Consider the following 24,435-nt stretch of genomic DNA (forward strand, 5'->3'; position numbering starts at 1 on the left):
CAAAAAAGTGAGAAGAAATTAAAAGTTTCCTTGAAACCCCTTCTATTATAAAATCTAAATAATCCAAATGATAGCAGCAATAACATAAGTAATCCAAATGATAGTGGCAATAACATGATAATGGCCTTTTACTAATCAACACAATTTACACTCGAATCCAATAAATTCAAATGTACTAAACTTTTTGTTCGATAGTAAATAAAATGTTCAATCTGTGATGTGTTTTCTAATGTTTCCCCTCAGTGGCTTCTGTACATCTTCACTCAGGAGAAAGCTTTAAAGTCTCTTTGAACTGTATGCAAAACTAAATTAAAACTCCCTTGATGCCTGCTTTGGGCTATGAACTGTTAAAGGCACCTAGGGAAGAACCTAAAAGTTGCCATTGATTTTCCTTTACTTGGTCAATATTTAATTCTTCCTTTATAGCTAAGGCACTCTGTCAGTCAGCAGTTAATAAGGGAACATCAACAAACCAGGAGGCCAAGATGGATGGAATAAGAACTACATCCAACACACTAATCCAAGTAATAGAGGATGGAAGACAGAGCAGAAAGGGAGGGGAAGAGCCACTGAGACACTTATCAAAGACGACGCAGGGGGAAGGATGAAAGTAATCGCTGGTAGATGGAGTGCAAACACTACCTCAACAGAAGAGGAGGGAGAATCCATTAATCTCTTTTTTGTTTGTCTGGTTTTTTTTTGACAGTCTCACACTGTAATTCAAGGTAATCTAGAATTGTTTATATAATCCAGGCTGGACTCAAATTTGTGGCAATACTGTTGTCTCAAGTCTGCTAAATGCTGATATTTCAGGTAAGAGTTTAACTTTTACCCAGTCAAACTTTTTTTTTTTAAAGGGGCTTCTCTGTGTAACAATCCTGGCTGTCCTGGAACTTGCTCTGCAGACCAAACTGGCCTTGAATTCAGAGATCTGTCTGCCTCTGCTCCCAGAGTGCTGGAATTAAAAGTGTGTCACCTCTACCAGCTACTACTCCACTGGCTCCAGCAGATTTCCCAACTGGTTTTCTTTTTTAAAAAAATATTTATTTATTTACTATGTATACAATATTCTGTCTGTGTGTATGCCTGAAGGCCAGAAGAGGGCAACAGACCTCATTACAGATGGTTGTGAGCCACCATGTGATTGCTGGGAATTGAACTCAGGACCTTTGGAAGAGCAGTCAATGCTCTTAACCGCTGAGCGGTCTCTCCAGCCCCCAACTGGTTTTCTTAACTCAGTCTTCCCCAGCTCCACAATGACAAGGCTGACAAAAGCCAACTTAAAGGGCTCCCAAAGAGTTTTACTGACTTACACATCAACACAAATACTTGCAAGATAAAATCCAAATCTATTACTTATCTTTCCCTAACAGTCTTTTCAATTTTATTTTATGTGCATTGGTGTAAAGGTGTCAGATCCCCTGGAACTGGAGTTGCAGACAGTTATGAGCTGCCATGTGGGTGCTGGAAATTGAACCAGGTCTTTTAACATTTGCTTTTCCCCAAGAATCTCTGGTAAGTCAACTTGTCATTTCCTAGTTTTCTCTTACTCAACTTTAACACCACACCTCTGTTCACAATATGTTAATGTGGTAGTTTCAGCTAGCTAAACACGCTACAATACAGAAGGAAACATCATTCTCGCCAAAGATAGCCCAGGTGACTTGATATGTCATTCCCTCTAACACAGCTGACACAGTTGCATTTAACATTTCATGAGATTTTGTGCTTTAAGAGGCTTTAAATATTGCCAGGCATTGGTGGCACAGGCCACCACTGAGAACTCAGGGGGCAGGTGGATCTCTGTGAATCTGAGGCCAGTCTGGGCTACAGAGCGAGTTCCAGAACAAGCTCCACAGCTACAGAGAAACCCGATGTTGGAAAGCCAAGAGCGTTTTTAAATCTCTCACCCATTTTTGGCTCATTAAATGTTTTAATGCGATGTCTTTTTGTTGTTGTTTTTTGAGAAAGGGTTTCTCTGTGTAGCTCTGGCTGTCCTGGAACTTGATTTATAGACCAAGTTGACCTCGAACTCAAAGAAATCCACTTGCCTCTGCTTTCCAAGTGCTGTGATTAAAGGTGTGTGCCACCACCGCCTGGCTACAATGCCAATCTTAAGAATTGAATGAAACAAATGAAAAAGAAGCTCTAAACCTTTCTAAATGAATTCCTGATTTCATATGTGTGGGTTAAAAACAGTTGGATTTTTTAAATAAAGATAATGTACCAAGTCCCATTTAGAGAAAAACCAAGATGCATTGTGGAAAATTAGTTCATGGGGTCACAATGTTAACGATAGAAATAGCCAACTTCAAAAAGATTTTTTTTTAGAGTGGGAAAATGTCCTGAGAGGAAAACCAGCACTACTGTCATTTTCCTACACTGATATCATTTCTAACTATATACTATTATTCTTTATAGCTACAGATAAATATAGCTGTCACCTTTCTCCCCCCCAACAGATGGAGACTGTAACAAGGATCCACAACTATGCACAGAGTAAGTGACTGGTTTGTTTGGTGCCAATCCTAGCTAATAATCTGCTATATAACTCCTATACCTAAAGTTCAGGAAAATCACAGATGAGAAGATGAGAAGCTTCTAAGAAGAGTCAGAGGACCAGGCCGAATGCATGTGTAGACATGACAGGGAAGCTCTAGCCAGGACATCTCAACAACATGGTTGCTCGAACAAGACTAGCACAGCAACACCATCAGTTGACACGTCAAAACAGACATGGGATATTCCATGTGGCACAACCCTTAGACAAAGAGATACTAGCAGTCAATGGCTGCATAGAAATGGAGAGTTTGAGCCTGGCAGTGGTGGCGCATGTCTTTAATCCCAGCACTTGGGAGGCTCTATGAGGTCAAGGCCAGTCTGGTCTCCAAAGCTACAGAGAAACCTTGTCTCGGAGGGGGAAAAAAGAAAAGGGGAGAGTTTGTTTCCTCAACTGAGAATGTTCTTGAAATATGCTACCTAACGTGCATTTCATTTCTTCTTTTAAAACTGTTTAAAACTGTAATGAATAATCTCAATCTATAAACATACACATGAACATGTATATTAAGGTATTTGCCAATATAGCATCAGCAAAATGTTGAATTTAACAGATTTCAGTTTCGGGAAGAAAAGCATTGACTCCTGAAATCACAAAAGGCAGAAAAAAGATCAAAGCCTTCAAATGTACAGAAGGCACTTTAACATTTTTGATGAGCAAGTAGTCAATTGGTCAGTCCAAACATGGGAAAAGAGACTTTACTTGGACAGTACTAGTGTTTAGGAGTTTTCTGCTGAACTTACCAGGTGTACTTGTTGTAGAGGCCTTGGAAGTTATAGGTTCTGAATCTTCCTAAATATACAGAAACAGTCACATGAAGATCACATCACCAGAAACACTAGTCTCTACAGCTAGGTTTCCAAGCTCTCCTCCCATATCCTCTCTGCCATCTTCCTCGTTTTCCTTCCATTCTGGCTTACACTGCTTCCCTCTTTTCCTTTCAGTCTTCCCTCTACTGTCTTCACAAAGCTCCTTCTTTGCTAAGCTCTGAGAGCCCGCTCTAGCCAACGCTAGGAACCGGACACGAGGTGGATTTGAGAAGTGTTATGAAAGGAGGCCAGACGGCACAGAGAAAACAATCATGGCTGTGTTGAATGGCACATACAGAACAGGCTGGAGATACTCACCCAGCTGAAATGTGGAATAGGATATGAAGGTACAATCCTAGGGGGCACAGCTAATAAACCCAGGGCTCCTAAGGGTGATGCATAAACTGCTGATCTAATATAATTCTTTAATCTTACATTAACACAAAGAAATTGAGAAGCCTAACGGATTAGAAAACTTGCAAGAATCCATTCACTCATTTAATGGTGGGTATAAGAACAGAATTAACTTTATATATTTGAACTTCGGTACTTTTCCCACAACTCTTCATATTCAACTCAATTCACTAAGAATGAGATTAAAATTTTATACATAACACTCAAGCCATTTTTAATACTTGTACAGTTATAAATAAAATAAGCAAATAAGCTCAAAAGAATTAAGTTCAGATTATATAATTAAGTTCAGATTATATGAGTCTTTAATGAGCTAGGCTTGAGTTCCACACCTGAAGGCACAGAGATTTTATATTCACTTACACTTTTGTCTTCTTTTTGTTCTGTTTCTATTGTTGACCCCTTTTCAGCAATTCTTCTCCTGGAAAGGCAAATTGATTAAAAATTTTTATATCACCTATCTTTGTCTGCCTGTCTGCCTAACTATTCTTGTTCTAAGAGGGAAGAGGACAAAATTATCAAAGTGTTTTTGATTCTGGACATACCCACTACAATAAAATCTCACCTCCTGGCCAGCAGGGCACTCATCTCTTCCATTAAGCCACTCCCCCCTAGAGGAAGGGGTCCATTCCCACGACCAGCATCTCCTTTGGATGAGGCCAAGTTCACACCTACAGTACCCCCTCCACTTGGGAAAGAGCCATCCTCCACCTTAATGAGAACACACACAGAATAATTTCCTATGTAGATAATAATGCTTATTAACACATTCAAAACAGAGGAACACATCATTATTGATTTAAAAAAGTACATTTTTTTTAAAATTTGAAGAACCAATAGTGAGTAACACTGACTTTATATGTCAATAGGAATTCTATAAAGTTAAGACCACCAATAATGGGGAAAAACAGTACTGATTTTCCAAATGATGCACTGAAAAAGACATAATCCTAATGGTAATTTTTTCCTCATCCCAAATACATAATCTGAATCCAACAGAGGAAGAAATATGATAAATCAAACTCAGGTAATTATAGAAAAAAAAGTTTATAGTGTTTTTAAAGGGTAATAAAGATTGAGGAATTGTCACAGATTAAAATAAGAGACATTATAATTAAAATTTTTTTATGAACAAGTATTTTTCTTTAAGATTTATTTATTTATTAATGTATACAGTATTCTCAGTACTCTGCCTACAGGCCAGAAGAGGGCACAGATCTCATTACAGATGCTTGTGAGTCACCATGTGGTTGCTGGAAATTGAACTCAGGACCTTTGGAAGAGCAGGCGGTGCTCTTAACCACTGAGCCCTCTCTCCAGCCCCCCATTATAATTAAATTTAACAAATGATCTTGAACTAGAAAAAATGCCATAAAAATTATTACCTACCCTCCCTTCAAATTTACACTGAGATAGAAAAATAAGAACATGGTGTTTCTGACTTACTCTCAAATCATTCAGATTAGAAACTGTGTGATAAAGGTGATATACGCAAAGAAAAGAAGAGGCAAATAGTGGTTAAGGGTTAACTAGTGAATCTAGAGATGATGAGGTCACACTCTTTATACTACCCTTACACCTTTTCTAAAATTTTAAATTATGTTGGTTTTTAATCAATGAAGTTAATAACAGGGTTTATACCAGCATAATACAGTAATTTCACGTTTTTAGACATTTAGAAACAAGACACACATTTAAAAGTTCAGTAATTTGGTAATTTACCCGAGACACTTTCCTAAGTTTTGCTCCTGCGATTGCAGCTGCGAGTCCAGTTAAAGGGCGATTGTCTTCTGACATGGATCCAGAGAAAAATCCAGATGCAGGGAGGGGAGGGGCAGGAGGTGGAGGAGGAGGGGGAGGAACTTGGTTAGGAAGAGGGGGTGGGGGAGGCGGTGGAGGAGGCCCAGTGGATGGAAGTGGAGGTGGTGGAGGAGGTCCAGGGGGAGGAGGGAGTGCTGAGGTGTGGTTAGGGCCTGGTGGGAGGGGTGGAGGTGGTGGAGGTGCAGGTGGTCCCAAGACAAGGCCTGAGAGGAAAAAAAGTTAAGACAATCATCAACAACAGAGCTAATATATCATTGTATTTTACAAGGGAAAATATATAGAATGACATTCTAAAGTAAGTTGACTCAGACACTGTATATAAGACATTAATTTATCATTATACTTAAAATCTAGACTAGTTTTTTAACAAAAGATATGATTTGAAAGCCAAAGTATTTACACAACCATTTAATATTTGACCTTTAGTAACAGAAACAATGAGACCCCCTCAAGGGATTTGAAAACAAATGCTTATATTATTAGAGAGATATGCAATTTTACACACACACACACACACACACACACACACACACACGCCCACGCAATTAGTACTGCCCAAGATAACAGACCCAAGATAATCCATGTAAAACCTTAGATGCTGAGACAATATACTTGATTATGATAACAAAAAGGTATTTATTTACTGATAAGGCTTAAAAGGCTAATTTTTGTTTTTGTAAAGAAGAAGGAACTGAGTTTGCACACTGGGTAGTAGTTGTCACTTCTGAGGCTTGAACAGGCATACAAACAGAAATAAAAGGCTGGAGGTAAGCTGTCCTATCCTGCAGATTGAGTTGAGTCACAGCAGGATAGTTAGCCTTGTCAGGCTGTGTGTGCCTTCTGATCAGATGTCAATCAGATAGTAAATTACGCATATTCTAATTTGAGCCACCTTTTAGTAAAATCTGATAAAACATCATCAAAAAGGTCGTGTTTAACAAAGGGAGTTATTTTTAAATCTAGATTGTAACATTGTTTTTAAGCATGAAGTTGTTTTTGGCATCCTCACTACATTGTATACTTACATAAACAACAACAAAAAGCAGGGTCACAATGTTTCCTCTCACAGAACTGGGGGAATTTTATGTACATCCTCCACACTTACAGCTCTAAGGTCCCTTCCTTGCTGTCATGCAGCACAGCTTGTGTTTGGGACAAACCTTTAAGGACCCTCTGTTTGCCCTTATACCACTACTTGCAATCTGGCCTGTGGAATCTTTTGGGGTACACACCAAGCCTGCCAATCCTCTCCTTCTGCCCCCAGCCCAGAGGTTACCCACTCTAAACATCTAAATCAGCACGTCTTAGAGCAGAAGTGCCCCAAGGCAAGCTCTGGGATGATCTATCTATTAAATAGACCTCCAACTCTCCAGGAAGTATTTAGATCTCCTATTTACTGCATGGAAGATGACCAGTCAAGTTTTCCTAGCCAAGTTTAAAATAAACGTATTTGTATAGGGGTCCCTAAATATTAGAAAGCACCTTCTACAACTCTTACTGCAAAAGATCCAAAAACCTAAGTCTAATATGGATATCTCCCATACTAAATTCCTATATACAATTAAGGTCCCAGTACAAAAAAAATGCCTTCAATTTTTTTAAAAATAAAATAAAACCCCACGTAAGTACTTTGGTAAAGAGATGCTCAATTATTAAAACCATTTGATTCATTCTACCAGGCAGTCAGTTACTGCTACACACTACTCTGAAGTGACCAGTAGTAGTAGTGAAGCCTTACCCTGTGGGGTTGGCGTCTCGGCCGGCTGAGAGGCTGCCTGCAAGCCTGGCTCGGAAGCAGAGGAGTCTCCCAGCTCAGGATTTAGAGGGGTCTCCACAGAGGCAGGGGCAGCTGCAGAGGGAGAAGGGAGAACACTGGGCTTGGATGAGGGAGTTGAGGCAAGAGGGGTGCCTGGAGGAGGAGAAGCCTGTGATCCACAGTGTGAGAGTGAGGCGAGGGGAGGCAGTGGCGGCGGTGGCGGTGGCGGTGGAGGCGGCGGTGGCGGAGGAGGCGGCGCTGCTGGCCCTGAGGTAGGCGGTGGAGACACTGGGTATGTTACAGAGTCCAGCAGCCCATTGGGTGCTGTCGGTGACGGAGGCATTTGGGGCACAGGAGAGGAGACACAAACGGGGAGGACAGGCCTTGGGCCAGTAGCTTTGCCAGGAGGACTGCTAATCATTATCGGAGGAGATGGAGGGAGGGGCGAGAAATTGGAAGTAGACCAGGCACAGGACTTCGCAGCTGGAGGCTGAGAAGAGGGTGTGTTCACAGGAGAAGAAGGTCGAGAGTTTTTGTTCAGAGGACGAGGAACTGTAGCATAATGGGGAAGAACAGGGTGGAAGGCTGAACCTAGAGATGTTGCAAAACGTGTCGCTGAGTGTCGCAGTGGTGGTGTAGGGGGTGTGGAAGTAGGTGGCAAAGCAGTCACTACAGCGTAATCAGGAGTGGCATCTGACACTGGAGCTGAGATGACTTTAGCATATGATGGAGGAGGTGCTGAAGGAGGCTGGCAACTGGAATACTCAGGAAGTGGAGCATTATACAGGGAGCTGTCTGAAGATGGAGCTGGACATAAGGTGGAAAGCAGCGGCAAAGACAGGATAAAAAAGGAGAGAGAAAAAGGGAGCTAGTGAAGCCACAAAACCAGCAATCAGACAAAATGTATAAACGTAGACTATAGTTAGTACCAGAAAATTAGGCAAATAATTGTCTCCACTTGAGAAAATTTAACTTGTCAACATTTTTGAAATTCGAAAGAGGATGAAATATATTCTTTTAACTATATGGATTAATACTCTATCCTTTATAGGAAAAGGACAGTAACAGTCTTAACTTTTTTATTTAGTCCACTAAAACAGCATCAAAATTATTACAAACAGCAGAATAAACTGAGTTGTTTCGAACATGACAAAATGTTTAGTACAAATGGAAAGAACACCCAACTTAGTGCTTACTTGTGGACATTTCTATCTTCTCAGCTGTGACTGCAGACAATCAGGCAGTGAAAAACTACGAATTAACTTAACCAACTAGCCAATCTGAACCCACACTGGCTTCTGATGTAGCTCAGAAAGATTAAAGTTCTCTGATAAATACTCAACACCTTAAGCTTTAACCATATCATTAACTCTATGACATTTGATAAATCCCTGACTGTTATTTTTTCACAATACCAGAAAATGTTTAAATAACCAGTTCTTTTAAGTGAATACTTCCATCTATTTTAATTTTTCCTTCAGAAACCTGACTATACCCAAGCTAACTTGGTGCTGTATGCGGCATAGTAGAGTATGTGATAACTTTGACAGCACAAGGGAAATATCTTCCAAGATCATTATAAAAAAATCTTTGCATAAAAACATTCACACTTTATAGTTGAATTTTAGGGCAGCAAAAAGAATTAAAATGGCAAAACAAAAATTCCCAAGAGCTTTCTTTTAGTTTCTAAGCAATAAAAGAAACACTGAAGCAATAATTGCTAAGTACTTATCCTAACTCCAAACTGCACTGCTTATTCCCCAGCACGCACATGTGAAGTATCACAATTCTCGGCTGCACAGATCCTTGCCCAGCTCAGGCGCAGACTCTTACCAGCATTGGACACTCTGCGCTCTCGCTCGCGCTCCCACTCCACTTGCTCGCGCTCCAGCTGCTCCAGGCGCTCCCGGTCTTGCCGCTCCCTCTCCAGGCGCTCCAGCCGCTCCCTCTCCAGGCGCTCCATGTGCTCCCTTTCCTGCCTCTGCCGCTCCAGCTGCTCTTGTTCCAGGCGCTCCCTCTCTAGCCTCTCTCTTTCTAGTCGTTCTCTTTCCAGCCTCTCCCTCTCCATTCTTTCTCTCTCCAGCCTCTCCCTCTCCAGATCCTTCTGTCGCTGCTGTTCTTGCAGCTGCCTGAAATTAAAAATCGAATAAATAAAACTAAAACCCGTGGTCACTATTTCCACACAAAGGCAGGCTCCTTAGAGACACCTTGTATTTTATACCAATGGAACTAAACTCTCAAAAGAGCCACATGGGTTCAATCAACACAGCTTTTGAGAATAGAGAGTAGCAAATAAACCTCCCACTATAATCACCAAATCATTATATTAATCAGATGATGAAATAATTTTAAAATGTAATCTTTTTCTTAAAAATGTAACATTTCTAACTGCACAAGTTACAGCTTCAGGAAAAACAATGATAGTAGCTATACCTGAATAAACATTTGGTGACTAGAAAATAAACCCAGTTAAGTAAGAAATAAACTATAAATCACTAAAATTTCATGTCTATAGGTAACTATAGTTAACATTTTGGTATATACATCTAGACCTTTTGTTTTATAATAACACACCCATAGATTTTGAAATTCAATCAAATCAGTATCATCTCACCACAACTCTGAAATCTGCTTTTTCTGACACAATGCACACTGGAAAAATTACTGCAAACCCTTAGTCCAACCTCTTTAACTTCCATGAGCACATGGACAGCCTGCTTAGCCCTTAAGAGTTTGAGCGGTCTCCAGTGCAGGATATAATTTAGCCTGGCGTACAGGTACAACACTGTATACATAATAAATTTTAAAACTATAGACAGAAAAGATAATTTTTTCAATAATGTATATATAATAAACAAACTCAAGTGAGGTTTGTATTAAAATTTTAAATAAGGGCTAGGGATATGGCTCAGTGTTTGAGTACTAGCTGCTCTTTCAGACGACCTGGGTTTGATTTTCAGTTCTGTAACTCCAGCTCCAGAAGACCTAACACTCTCTTCTGGCCTCGAGGCAAAACACTCACATGCATGAAAATAAATTTTTTAAAAAGAAAAGTGACCATTGCTAATTTGAAAAAAATATTAGGTTTTAGGATGTTTACATTTTGTGCTTCTCTTTTCATTTATCTCAAAACCATATATGTATATATCAAGCTTATAACAGAACAAACATTATCTTACCATCTTAACACTTCCTTACCCATTTCCCATTTTAGCTGATTGATTTCCATTTTTAATGGCAAAAGCCTTCCACAACAACCATCACACACACACACACACACACACACACACACACACACACACAGCTGTAAGAAATAACTTGGCTAAATCAATATTCAGGAACATTCACGGTAATACTAGCATTATATAAACACTGTCCATAGCTGAGCTACAAAGTATTCTGACAGCAATTTGTACCCATTCTGATTGCTGGGCATTAAAAAAAAAAAGCTGTTAATATCTGTTTCTCTAAGCAACACAATGGTTTTAACACACGGAGTAAGTAATGTTTGGTAGTCATTAAAGGTAAGATAGGTATGGATGTGGTGAATCTGGAAGCAGCATTGAATACAGACATTTATAATGACAATGTATTGACTTCAGAAGATTGTTCTACCTGTCAATCTCTAAAGGCTCCAAATCTATAAAAGTTAAGAGTGTCTAAGGAAAAAAGTGCAATACCGGGGAATACTTTCAAATTTGCTGACAGATAACTCAAATAAGTTGATGATACACCTTCAAGAGACTGATGTTTGCCGGGCGGTGGTGGCGCACGCCTTTAATCCCAGCACTCGGGAGGCAGAGGCAGGCGGATCTCTGTGAGTTCGAGGCCAGCCTGGTCTACAAGAGCTAGTTCCAGGACAGGCTCCAAAACCACAGAGAAACCCTGTCTCGAAAAACCAAAAAAAAAAAAAAAAAGAGACTGATGTTTGAAGAAAGCCTGCTCACTGAGAAGATGACTATGTATATGTAGATAAAAAAACAGCGTGAAGCACAAATTTTCTGCCTTACAAATCCTTGGTGAGCATGAATAATTCCTACCTCAACTGAAGGACTTACAAATCTGCCTATAATGTTTTAATCTATCAAGTAAGACATCCCTAAATCTTTTTAGTAGTTTCTAAAATTTTGAAGTTTGCTTTCCTCAGGATCATTATTACTAGCTTGCATACTGGAAGTTGGTATAGCCCTTTTTCCTAGAGGTCATATACATCAATTGCTATTACCTGCCATTAATAGATTTTACTACAACACACGTGTCTGAGTTCCAGGCCAGGGAGAAAATTCCAAAAGGTTTGTTTTCTTTGAGTTAGCCATACATTTTAAATAATTTGAATGTTTAGAAGAAACGATTATATACCTTTTCCAGAAATAAATATAAATGAATACTATTATGGCCATTAAAGTATTTTAATGTATTGAGTAAAAATATAAAGTATAGTTTACTTCTATCACTGAAGTGTTATCCTCCAAAACAACAGGCCCCAAATGCAAACAGATACTGAAAGAACTGGCCCACAATGAAATCAATATATATACACATACAAACATGCACTTAGTTTATGTTTACTTAAGACACAGTCTTGGGAAGCATGTAAAATATAAATAAAATGTCAAGATATATTTTATTCATCATTACCTTGAATGGTGGTTATGTAAATATAGATTTCAATTCAAGACAGGGTAGCACTATGTAACCCCAGCTAGCTCTGAACTCACACTGACCCACTAACTTCTATCTCCAAAATGCTGGGATCAAAGGTATACACTACCACATATGGTGAACACACATACTTTTTATTGTAAAATGTGGGCATTTAATCTATTAGTTTAAAAAGAGGAGGAGGAGGAGGAGAAGGAGGAGGAGGAGGAGGAGGAGGAGGAGGAGGAGGAGGAGGAGGAGGAGGAGGAGGAAGACTCTAAAAAAGACAATTGAGTTTTAAAGCCACAAAGCTCCTGTGACAAGAGTCAATACTCACAACAAAATCTGATCAACTCTTGGTCCATTCTGCCTCTGAAGGATAATGGGAGTGCTGTACACTTTCATTGCTCCAGTTCCTCAGTTCCTTACTGGGATTATTAGCCCCCTTTTATAACTTTCAGTTAGTAGTGATGATTTACTAGCTATTTATAGATATTAACTAAATTATCCTCTATGTCGAGAGCACAGGACTGACTCATGTTTCTTAGAATATATTTCTCCATCATAGCCAAGGTAGCCAAATATTAATGAATAAGAACCAGAAACTGATTTAATGAATGACAGACACATGAGTAAAAGACTATATTACGGTATAATAAAGGTATTATATCAACAGGGTTTAATATTTACTTTAACATTTAACATTTATTTTGCCAACTAATTTCATACTGATTACAAAAAAAATGAACTTATAAAAGCAATGCCTAGTTTAAAAGTCAAAGAGCATGACAATGCATCTTACCAATGCTCACCACTGCTGGTTTCTTCCCACAGAATCAATTAAGTTTTCAATATTCTTGCAGTTATTTCACGTTTCTAAATACAGCAATTACCTCAGAAACATTTCTTCTTGGGATGGAGAGATGGCTCAGCCATTTAAGGCTAGGTTCACAACCAAAATATAAGAAATATTTCTTCTTGCCATTTCAAATTGATATGTCACTATTTTTCAACTAGACAAATTATTTAATTCCTATGTTCTGGGAGGCTGGCATGGGGGACTGAACCTCCATGAGCTCTATCCCTAAGCTATACTCCAGCCCTGACTCTACTCACTCTGGCTACTCCTCATTTTCCAACCTGCCTATAATAAAGTCAGAGCACTTTGACTACAGCAATACTATTTTTATTTTATATGTATGAGTGGGTGTTTTGTCTGTAAATGTCTGTGCAGTACATGGAGGGACCAGAAGAAGACACTGGACCCTGTCAGAACCAAAGTTAGAGATGGCTATCAGGTGCCATGTGGGTGCCGGAAGAGCACTGCTGCTCTCAACCATGTGCAGTCTCTCCAACCCACGTAAAACTCTCTGAATGACTTCCTACCGAAATGGTGAGGGAGTGTGCGCGCACGCACGCACACACACACACACACACACACACACACACACACACACACACACACACACACACGCTGGCTAATTCAGAAAAATCCACCCTGAGGCCGGGCGGTGGTGGCGCACGCCTTTAATCCCAGCACTTGGGAGGCAGAGGCAGGCGGATCTCTGTGAGTTCGAGACCAGCCTGGTCTACAAGAGCTAGTTCCAGGACAGGCTCCAAAACCACAGAGAAACCCTGTCTCGAAAAACCAAAAAAAAAAAAAAAAAAAAAAAGAAAAATCCACCCTGAAATGAAGTATTATCCACTCGATTTTAGAGATGAAAATGTATTAAATTTCAAGCCTACTTCTAGTATAATCCTCATCACACATTAAAAAAAAAATTCAGTCCATGGTATAAAATCCAGTCCGTAATCCCAGAGGTGGGGAAGACAATCCCTACAGTTGACTAGAAAATCCAGTCTAGATCAATCAGCTTGCTCTGGGTTCAGTGAAAGACTGTCTGAAAAAATGTAAAGAGCTATTGAAGATACCTGATGTTGCCCTTGGACTTCTACATGCATGGGTACATGTGTGTGGGGCACACACTGATACTGAAAATAGCCGGGCGGTGGTGGCGCACGCCTTTAATCCCAGCACTTGGGAAGCAGAGGCAGGCGGATCTCTGTGAGTTCGAGACCAGCCTGGTCTACAGAGCTAGTTCCAGGACAGGCTCCAAAACCACAGAGAAACCCTGTCTCGAAAAAAAACCAAAAAAAAAAAAGAAAATAGAATAAGGCTGATTGAAGGGAACAGACACTATTATATTCTAAGTCTATTTAATGTATTTTTAGATGTATCACAGGTACGCTTTTTACAAAAAAGCAGATAAAATGGAAGTCCTAACTTCAAAGAACTGAAGGACATAATGTATTGTCAGTGCCCTCTGGGTCTGCTGCAAAGAAGGAAATGTAACTGTACAGACTCACCTTCTCTGGATTTCCAACTCTTCTTGGGACGGGCCATTTTGAACTTGAGCAGGTAGTTGTGTATTTTGTCTAGGCAATGTTGGACCTATAAGGAAGGGAAACATTACAGATGAGCGCTACCATTCTACCTAGCTGGATGGAGGAAATTAAACCATGAGAACAACATAAAACCATCACATATTAAAAATGCATCTTCTTTTTGTCTAGCAAAATAAAATATAAGCTTTACATAACACACAGCAAATGAAAGACTGCAACATAATATTATCATCATTTTCAGAAGGCTTACTTGAAACAAATGGAAAACACCAACAATAAAGGAAAAAAATAAACATTTATATATATGAAGAGCTTGAGTAAAACAAGTGTTCAATGAGCACCCGAATAGGCACCTGAGCTTGACATTCTCTAAGACAATGAGACATTCTGTTCGGGGAAATTGTTCATGAGGTGGAGAGGAAAAACTTAAATGAAAAATCAGAATTAAAAAACTCACCTAAATAGAACACTGGAAATGAAAAACAGGAGAGAGAGAGAGCATGAGAACCTCATTACCAAACTGGAGCATGCTAATGCATTTATCAAACTTGCCCAACTTGAGCTGCCATTTCTGTTTCGTGGCATTGCATTTTTATTACTGGAGAAACAAACATTTGCTAAACTGCCATACGCTGTATTAACCTATTTATCTCAATTTTTAATGTTATAGGTAATCTTAACAACTTTCGAGGTAAGAAAGGCGGGGGGAAGGGGAAGACTGTTCACACCAACATGAGAAAGCACTGACCATCCACTCCCACAACTACATATAATGTAGACCCGTCTTTAGCATCTTAGACTGTCACTAAATTATGGGAAATCTTATTGTCACTGGATATAAAAATTAAGTGACTGATACTAACCTAAGGTTGAACTAGAACAACCTTGAAACCCACAACAGTAAAGCAAGAACGTGATGACAAGTTTTCTCCCGTTCTCTGAGGGGTTTCTGACTGCTAGTGTGCCACCAAAAACCCCTAGCAGGGATTCTCAGAGTTTTGTAGAGCACTACTATAAAAAAGTAAGCAAATAAATGCTGTGTGAACTACGATATGTTACTGTGATCTGTGAGTGAAGATCATGAAAGTAGCTATTTTATCCTCGTGGGGCAGCGCCACAACTGGAAGCAAAAGTTGATCAGGATGTAATACAGCACTGGCACCTCCCAGGTGTAGAAAACAGGAAAATGATCTGAACTTACCTACTAAATTTTTCATCTCTTTACATGTTTTTAGATTAATCATTTAATTTGCCCTCTAATGACAAATTAATGACAACTGCAGCAATATATTTCATTAGATAAGTCTACTACTTTGCAAACCAAATAAAATATAAAATAAACCCCATGTAATTTAACAAGAAAAAACAAAAACACGTTTTAAACTCAAAGTCAAACACACACATAAATGTTTACACAAATGAAAATATAACTGTTGTCTAATAAACAGAATGTTTAGAAAATTAACACAATGACTTTTTGAAAAAACTCATACTGTGCTATACTCTAATGCTTACTACTTAGAGAGAAAAGATCCTTTCAGAGGAAGGTGGAGAGACATAGGAGTTGGAAGGATAAATTTGAGACTCTATAAAATTGGGGAAGTATATCTATATGCCCATACTTTAATTTTAAAACTATAAAATCAAAGCATTTTTCAAGGCCAACTTAAAGACCATTAAGGCTTACTTTTAAAAAATACTCTTTAACTGTTTAAGTTAAAACTTCAGCCAGTATAAATAATGGAACAACTGTAAGTCAGTATCTGTCATGCTCACATCTAGAAAACGCATTGTATCTCAATGATCCTATTAATGAGTTAAATCTATGTTTTAGCTGAAATCTATAAATTCAAGTCAAAGATGTTAAAATTTCAATTTAACCTTTTGACATTATCAAACGATTTATAGTTATTTTAAAAAAACTAACTCTGGGCCCAGTGTGGTGGTGTACGCCTGTAACCTCAGCAACCATAGAAGAATTCTGAGTTCAGGCTCACCCTGGGCTATATATACTTACATACTATCAACAAAACAAAACTATAACAAACTGAATAGGGAAATTTACTATAGTTTATTCCTGGCACATGAGATGAGAAGAATTTCAAGGGATCCTTTTAAAATGAGGATTCTGATCTAAGACTAACCCTTACAATTCCTTGCTACGTAGCTTTCTGATCATGAGCCATTTGTTTACCCAGGCATTCTCAAAATCCCTCCCTTTGGCATTTTTTTGTCATCTATATTTAATCTGCTTATTTTGTTTCTTCATCAATATTGCCAAGTTGTAAAAACTAGCATTAAAAACTAGCATAATGAAATATATGTGCAATTAAACATAATTTAATTATAAACATACTATAGTTATTAGATAAAAATTCTAGATATATTATGAACTAGAGGTACATAATTATATTTTTCTTGTCAAACATTTTAATGGATTATAAAATTGGTAAGTTGTATCAAAGGTATCACACAAGCAACAGAAAACAGAAACTAGGTTAGGCAAGGCTATCAGTGGCTGTATTTTCTGGGATGTATATTATTTTTTCAAACAGGCTATATTCCTAAATGAGTATCTGTGTTCTCATAAAATATAAAATAGGTACTTTCATAACCATCTCAGTAGGCAAATGACAATATTTTAACATGCATGGTATGAAGGTTATCAGCTATCTTTTGAAGGGGAAAGAGAAACCACCAAGGAGCAGGTATGAGTGATAGTGCTCTAGTCCTCCCACAGGAAGGAACGGCAACTGCCTGAAGGTTTGCTTTATAACCAGGCAATGGTGGGTCCTAATTTGTCCAAGCTAGAAGGTGCAAAACAAAGTTTATTATTGTTCCTAATAAAGACAACATGGTAATGTTGCTGAAAAGCATCCTACAAATGATGGAAATCTGATATGAACCCCTATTGAGTTTTGGTTAAAGTACACTTCACTTACTCTCCCCATTTAATTCTCATAAATCTAGTTTCACATTTAGCCACAGACCATTTAAAAACACAGGACTAAAATACAAGTAGGTGCTATTATATATAATACAACCAAACTTAAACTTGGCAATCAGATTGTAGATTGTACACAAATTGAAGACTGTTATAAAGGAAATCTGTTTTAACCTGTAATTTTAGAAGTTTTAAAAATTCACCTTTATTAATTAGGTCAAATCACTTTTCCAACCCTTTAAAATGGGGTAAGCTATCACTCTACACATGGATCTCAAGCACAAAGTTACAATATTAATGCGTTTTCAAAATGAACTGAAGAGAGGCCTAACCACACAAGTATCAGTGATTGCTCACAGAAGCCCAGGAAAACCCTAAGAAAAGACATGATCAGAAACAACGTCATTGATAGATTATAAGCAATCTGCAGTGCTAAGCTGGAGTCTGGAAAAGGGGAGGAAAGACTGATAACAAGTCAAACTAGGTGCTCACTAGTGTGACCATCAGCTGGAGCAAATCAAAATATAACTTAGGTGATCATGAGATACATTAGAATCGTCTTTTTTTTTTTTCCTTATTTATAGCATGCTTGTCTAAACCAGTAAGCACATCAACTTAAAGAGGAATTTTCCTTAAAGAAACATATCAACAATACTGAGAAACTACACTAAAAATTCTGGGTCACATGGATAAAGTACACACACTAAACTAGTAGTTCATTTTTTTTTTTTTTGCTTACACCATCTTACAGTTTTATCTCACGAAATCATCTAGCTAGTCAAGATATGAGTCAAAAGGTATATGTGAATCAATAAAAAGTTCAAATAATACAGTTTTGAAACTTGGATTTTCAAAATGGGAGGATTCAGAACCAAACAGAAATGAAAGAATTCAAACAATAATATGTATCTACATACTTATCTATATAAACAATTTCTTGTGCAAAATTTATATATATAAATTTATATATATAAATGATTTATCAGCACCAACCTGCGTGGCTAAATGACATACCTAATTTAACCATGCAAATAATACATGTATGTACACACATGTATGTTTATGAGAGTGAATATGACAGAAAATAATCTATAAGCCTAAATTCACTTCTAAGCCACAGAAACCCAACCTACTAAATAGAAGAGGTTGTCATCTGAAACCAACCTATTAAAAAAATAAGCTTACATCTTCCTGTACAACATGCACACCTAGAATTCATTCAAGGTAAAAAAAAAAAAAAAAAGCTCCTTTCAAATAAGGTACATTTACATTATCCAAATCATATGAAAAATACATATACCTTTTTCTTTTACATTAAACTGAATGTCAGTTCCCAAAGTAAATTTAAAAAACTTCTCTCATTTATATTGGAAGAGGTAAACAAAGAATTCTAAGACCCTACTTCTAACTAATTCCACACTAGTAAGCCAACTCAAAACCACCTACATGAACCACAACAAATATCACAACATAAAACAGAAGCTTGCTTTATATCCCAGATACCACAAACCAGACTATGGCCTAGGAAACAAAAGTTATGGAAATGTGCAAGTCGTATGTACCACAGCTTGAAAAAGTAATGTAAACATAATGTTGCTTACCACAGAAAATACATCGCAAATTAGTGCTGTCCTGGGTAGCAGTAACCTTGCTCTGGGCTGCAACAGACACCTCGGTGTTAGAAGCTTCGAAGGACAATGGGGCCATCTGAAGAATTTCACATTAACTAAAAGGTGCTTTGAAATGTTCAAAATGTATTCATACATACGTCCTATCTAGATCCTCATTCTGGAAACTTTATAATTTTACAGCTTAAATATTTCCTGAGTTATACAATCAAAGAATGCAATCTGCATTTTAAGACTGTATTCTTTAAAACGTTAGTGAAAATGAAGTATAGAAAGTTAAAATGTATGGCCAATAGAATTAATTTCATGAGGTCTACCCTCCCATTTAGAAGAACTGCATTCAAAAAAAAATTCAGGGGAAATACGTAAGATTAGTTTAATTAAGATGACTTTGTACTTAACAATAATCAATGAGATTTACAGAGAGACACTTTACTAAATTTCCCTAGATATGAAAACATACTTGAGAAAATGAATTACTAAAATTCTGAGTGGCCACAACTAGCCATTAACCTAAATGATTTACATTAAAATTTAGTTTATCAATGAAATAAGTTCATAAATTTGTTTTAGGAAGAAGAACTCAAAGAGAAAGTGGTAATATCTGAAAAGAGGAATGTTTTATCCAATCAAGACAATATCAAAAACTGGGATGAGAAATTTTTTTTCTTACTATTAACAACGTGCAAATGGTACATAATAATTTCTCAGAAAAACTCTTTTCAGCAAGGAAAAGATTTTCTTAAGGGTACTACCTAAGAAAACAGTTAATGGCTTAAATACATGTTGGTTTAAGGACGAGCATATTAAAGCAAACAAGACAGTACTTTAGTATATTCTTTAAATAAGACAACTCCTGCTAAGTAAAAATCAGAACCAAACCAATTTATACCCAAAGGTTTATCTTAATATGGTAATTAGCAATAAATAAAAATAACTTTTCATCATCTTAAACTAGACAACATAATCCAATTAAATCTTAAAGTATTAGATACAGTAGGTACTTCAAAGAGCAATAAAATAAAATTGATAATGCTAGCTTTGCTAAGTACTTCCACCCACCCATCTATCAAGAATGCATGCACAATATTTAAGAGTAATAACATAACCACAGGCACACAAAGACAAGCTGAACAAGCTAATGAGACCATGCTAAAGGAGATAAACATTTCAGAAAAATTACGATAATTACATTTTAAATTTATACTCCTTTATAATAAAAGTCTTTTTCATCGGTGTTTATAAATATGATTTCCACTGAACCTTTATTAATAAGCATGCCTACTTATCAGGTTTTTCCCTTTAATCCATATTAAATGGGAGGAAAACAGAAGGACAATTTAAAAACTCACATGAAAAACCTGAGAAATTATCTTGTTTCTGACAGCAAAGAAGCGGCCCCATCCCACGAGCAGTCATCTCAGCAGAAAGTCACCTGACAACGGTCAGAATGCAGCACCACTGTCACTGCAGACTGCTCCCACCCAAGACTCCCGAGTTTTTCTCGTAACTGGACTACTAGCACTGTCCCTGCACTTGTCATCTTTCAGCATCTCCTTTCTGGTGACTTATTTCTGTTACGAGTACAACACTGATTTACTTCTGGCAAGGTTGCTAGAATTCTACTGCAGCTTGCATTTCCCGAAGATACTAAATTATTCATCACATCATATGCATAAGGCTAATAGCTTCCTGCTTCCTTCTGATGCCATTAACTCTTTCGTTACTAAATCTGAGATTGATTATACAGGTAAATTCAGTATCACCAGTTTAACACTGGTAATAAATGCTAGCATTTATCTATGAAAAGACACTTTTTTTAAATATTTATTTATTTATTAAGTATACAATATTCTGTCTGTATGCCTGAAGGCCAGAAGAGGGCGCCAGACCTCTTTACAGATGGTTGTGAGCCACCATGTGGTTGCTGGGAATTGAACTCAGGACCTTTGGAAGAGCAGGCAATGCTCTTAACCACTGAGCCATCTCTCCAGCCCACTTTTTTTTTTTTTTTAAAGCAAGCCATACAATAAAATCTTAGGGTCAAGGGAACCTGGGTGAAATGCAAAAGAAAACAAACCTAAAGCAATGAAAATTAATCAAGAATGTAGAATTTTAACATCTTTATGTTTCTAAAAGTAATATAACCCTCTATCAACTACTTTGGCCTTTGATCTTGTCTCTTAATGTAATTTCTGAAACAAACACCCTTCAGGCTTTGCCCCCCGCCTTTAATATTTCTATCATTTGATTTCTTTCTTTTTTAAAAACAAGGAAACAAAAACACTTTAACTGAGGAACTCTGTAATAGAAATCAGTCTTTCTAGCTTTGATCCATATCACTCTATGGTCTTATCTTCTTTTACATATTACTACTACAGCAGGCCCTCAGGACATTTGGGCTTTAAAAGAAATTAGTGTTTTCTATTATTATTATTAACGTCTTAAGGTAATTTGTAAGGGGAACACTGTTCACCTCAGTATTTTGTATTTTTAAGGATTAAAGGAGATAATGTTTGCTTAGACTAGCAGGGATTTGATTTGCCTTCCTGAAAAGCTGGGTCTTTGAGAGGCAGGGCTCAAGGTCAGCACTTCACAGAGCCCTTCCTGACCCGGAGGAAGTGAAAGCAAAGGCAGGTTTGTTGGAAACTGAAGATTAGAATGGAGGGAGGTATGTAAATCCCTGAAACGAACTATTCAGGTTGTACTTACATATTTATATGGTGTGACACACACCTTTAGTCCTCACACTCAGGAGGCAGAGGCAGGAGGATCTCTGTAAATTCTAAGTCAGCCTGGTCTACAAAGCGAGTCTCAGGACTGTCAGGGCTATATTAAAGAGGCCATGTCTCAAAAGGAATAAATAAATAAATAAATAAATAAATAAATAAATAAATAAATAAATAAAGATTAAAGGAAAAAAAAAGCCATGCATTTGAAAGGGAACGGGGGTTTGAAGGCTTACGGGGAGGAATAAAAAGGGGAAAATTAGGTAATTTATATTTTAACTTTAAATAACCAAATTCCAGATTGCGGGCACTGTTCAGAGACATGAAAAACAATGGGCACTTTATGGTTGCTTTTTTGCTTTTCAAAACAGAGCTTCTCTGTGTAGGCCCTGGCAATCCTGGAACTTGCTTTGTAGATTAGGATGGCCGCAAACTCAGAGATCCACCTGCCTCTGCCTCCTGAGTGCTGGGATTCATGGTGTATGCCATCCCTACTAGGCTAATATTGCACTATTAAAACACTTTCACAGCATTATTTCAAATTTTGTTTCGAAACAAAAAGGTTTAATTAAAGAAAATCATAGCCGGGCGATGGTGGCGCACGCCTTTAATCCCAGCACTCGGGAGGCAGAGGCAGGCGGATCTCTGCGAGTTCGAGACCAGCCTGGTCTACAGAGCTAGTTCCAGGACAGGCTCCAAAACCACAGAGAAACCCTGTCTCGAAAAAACAAAAACAAAAACAAAAAAGAAAAAAGAAAAGAAAAAAAAAGAAGAAAATCATCTATCTCAAGAAATGGAGCACTGTGTAGTTATAACCATATATCAGAAAACCCAACATCATCTCATCTCTCCCTCATGTATTTAATCTAGGGTTGTGTGTGTGTTTAGCTTACTCTCCTTTGCTACCAGAAGGTAATTATCCTTCAACTTACAGCTTCAAATGTATTTTTTATCATTTACTTTTCAAAAAAGAAGAAAAATGACTGCAAACAATAGATAAATTGCAGATCATTTATACACTGTACAGGCCCCTCTGTTCACCATGATTTTATTTTTATTTTTCCTTTATTTTTAACCAAGGAACTACAGACTGTTTCTAGTGTCTAGTTGAAGAAACTTTAGGAGTCAACTCAACTAGATGCTCAAGGGCCTATAATTTACCATCCTGTCATATCCTGATGTTCTAAACACTAAGCTGTACCTCTTCATTCATTTTGTGGGTTCTTCTCCCTAAGCACAGATCAAGACCTGTCCATCAACATCTTTCATGCCTTTCTGCCCATTGTCACTTCAAGATGTCAAGTATACACTCAGAGAAGACAACACATTTGCAGTGGTAGCATGTTTAGTTTATTATTGCAGCATCTGTTGACTTTCAACCAGCATTATCTATTCAATTGCAATAGAAATACAGAACTTCTGACATCTCTTCCCTTTTACTTTTTTTTTTTTTTGGTTTTTCGAGACAGGGTTTCTCTGTGGTTTTGGAGCCTGTCCTGGAACTAGCTCTTGTAGACCAGGCTGGTCTTGAACTCACAGAGATCCGCCTGCCTCTGCCTCCCGAGTGCTGGGATTAAAGGCGTGCGCCACCACCGCCCGGCCCTTTTACTCATATTAACCAATTCCAAAGCCTGTCTGTGAAACCTAATTTCCCCTCCTATCTTCACTGACATTGTTCTTGTTTGATGACTGATTGCTTAGGAGTATTCAGTGTTGAGAAGTTTAGCACATACTCAGAGAAGAAAGAAACAGAAACAGTAACACTTCTGTTCCCTTTCCCATAATTTTCATTTTTCTATTCTGCCACACCAACTCCAGTGTCGTCTGTGTGACATGACATATGTCATTATGCCAGATGGGAGCTATGTGTCCCATGGTACTAGGCTTCCTGGAGCTCAATGGCAGACAGCCTGGTATTGACCGCCCTTGGGGCATAGACAGATTTCTCGATTAGCTGGCTATGCGGGATATGGGCTTTGTACAATCTCTTTTATAATAATGATATTTTATATATCTACAAGACAAGGATTATCTCTTCAGGAACAGCTCTGGGATAGGGAAGCACAGTATGGGAATGTATAAGACTACAGAAGAACCCTTGTCATACACGGGGTGTATGATGAGCAAGGGAATAGATGGGTTAATGTTGATGGACAAAGACTGTTACATTATACTTTGAACTTTATGGATAGGCTTGCTAGATCCCAACCCCCATAGTGTCTGCTGCATAAGAAGGTACTAAAAAGTATACTTCAGCAGGTGCAGAGAACTGAGTAAGTATAATTGGTCACTAGATGAGATAAGGAAAGGGTTAGAAAGAAGGGCCATGATAGTGATGAGACAGAAACTTTCTATTCATAAGATGAAACCACTTATCTGAGGTTTACATTCCCAAGGACAAGATTTCCTCTTCTAAGGTTGTTTTATGTCTAACACCTGTCCCTGATAATATGCTTTTCTTAAATATCGCTGATGTGACTAAAAGAAGCTTTCATACTGTGCCAATCAATGATACATGACCTGATTTGTTCTTTGTTTGAATGCTATATAATGAAAACATGAATTCAGTAAACTTGCAGCAGATTCCAACCACTCTCTTGTGTGTTGTGTCTGTCTGTCATTCGCCGAACTTGTGCCTTCCTGTTACCAGGACCTTGCTTCTCCCACGGTCTGAGTGGCTCCCCTGAGCCGGTCCGTGACACTATTCTTGTTTTATAATATATTCGC

General features: G+C 38.0%; 1 protein-coding gene across 7 annotated transcripts in view; it reads right to left on the reverse strand.

Annotated features, from left to right (window-relative positions):
- The window catches only part of Enah (ENAH actin regulator), a 128,784-nt gene that overhangs the window by 14,775 nt on the left and 89,574 nt on the right, over positions 1-24,435 (reverse strand). For 2 of the 7 annotated variants that reach the window (XM_057769426.1, XM_057769428.1), the window contains exons 4-11: positions 14,865-14,876; positions 14,369-14,453; positions 9,194-9,489; positions 7,343-8,167; positions 5,506-5,807; positions 4,349-4,494; positions 4,147-4,204; positions 3,304-3,352 (exon numbers count right to left, since the gene is read on the reverse strand). In XM_057769426.1, the coding sequence (XP_057625409.1) occupies positions 3,304-3,352; positions 4,147-4,204; positions 4,349-4,494; positions 5,506-5,807; positions 7,343-8,167; positions 9,194-9,489; positions 14,369-14,453; positions 14,865-14,876 (1,773 nt within the window). Of the gene's footprint in view, positions 1-3,303; positions 3,353-4,146; positions 4,205-4,348; positions 4,495-5,505; positions 5,808-7,342; positions 8,168-9,193; positions 9,490-14,368; positions 14,454-14,864; positions 14,877-18,952; positions 19,010-24,435 lie in introns of all 7 variants that reach the window. The other 5 variants (XM_057769427.1, XM_057769429.1, XM_057769431.1 and 2 more) reach the window with 3 other exon arrangements.

The sequence above is a fragment of the Chionomys nivalis genome, chromosome 5, assembly GCF_950005125.1.
Source record: "Chionomys nivalis chromosome 5, mChiNiv1.1, whole genome shotgun sequence".
NCBI lineage: Eukaryota > Metazoa > Chordata > Mammalia > Rodentia > Cricetidae > Chionomys > Chionomys nivalis.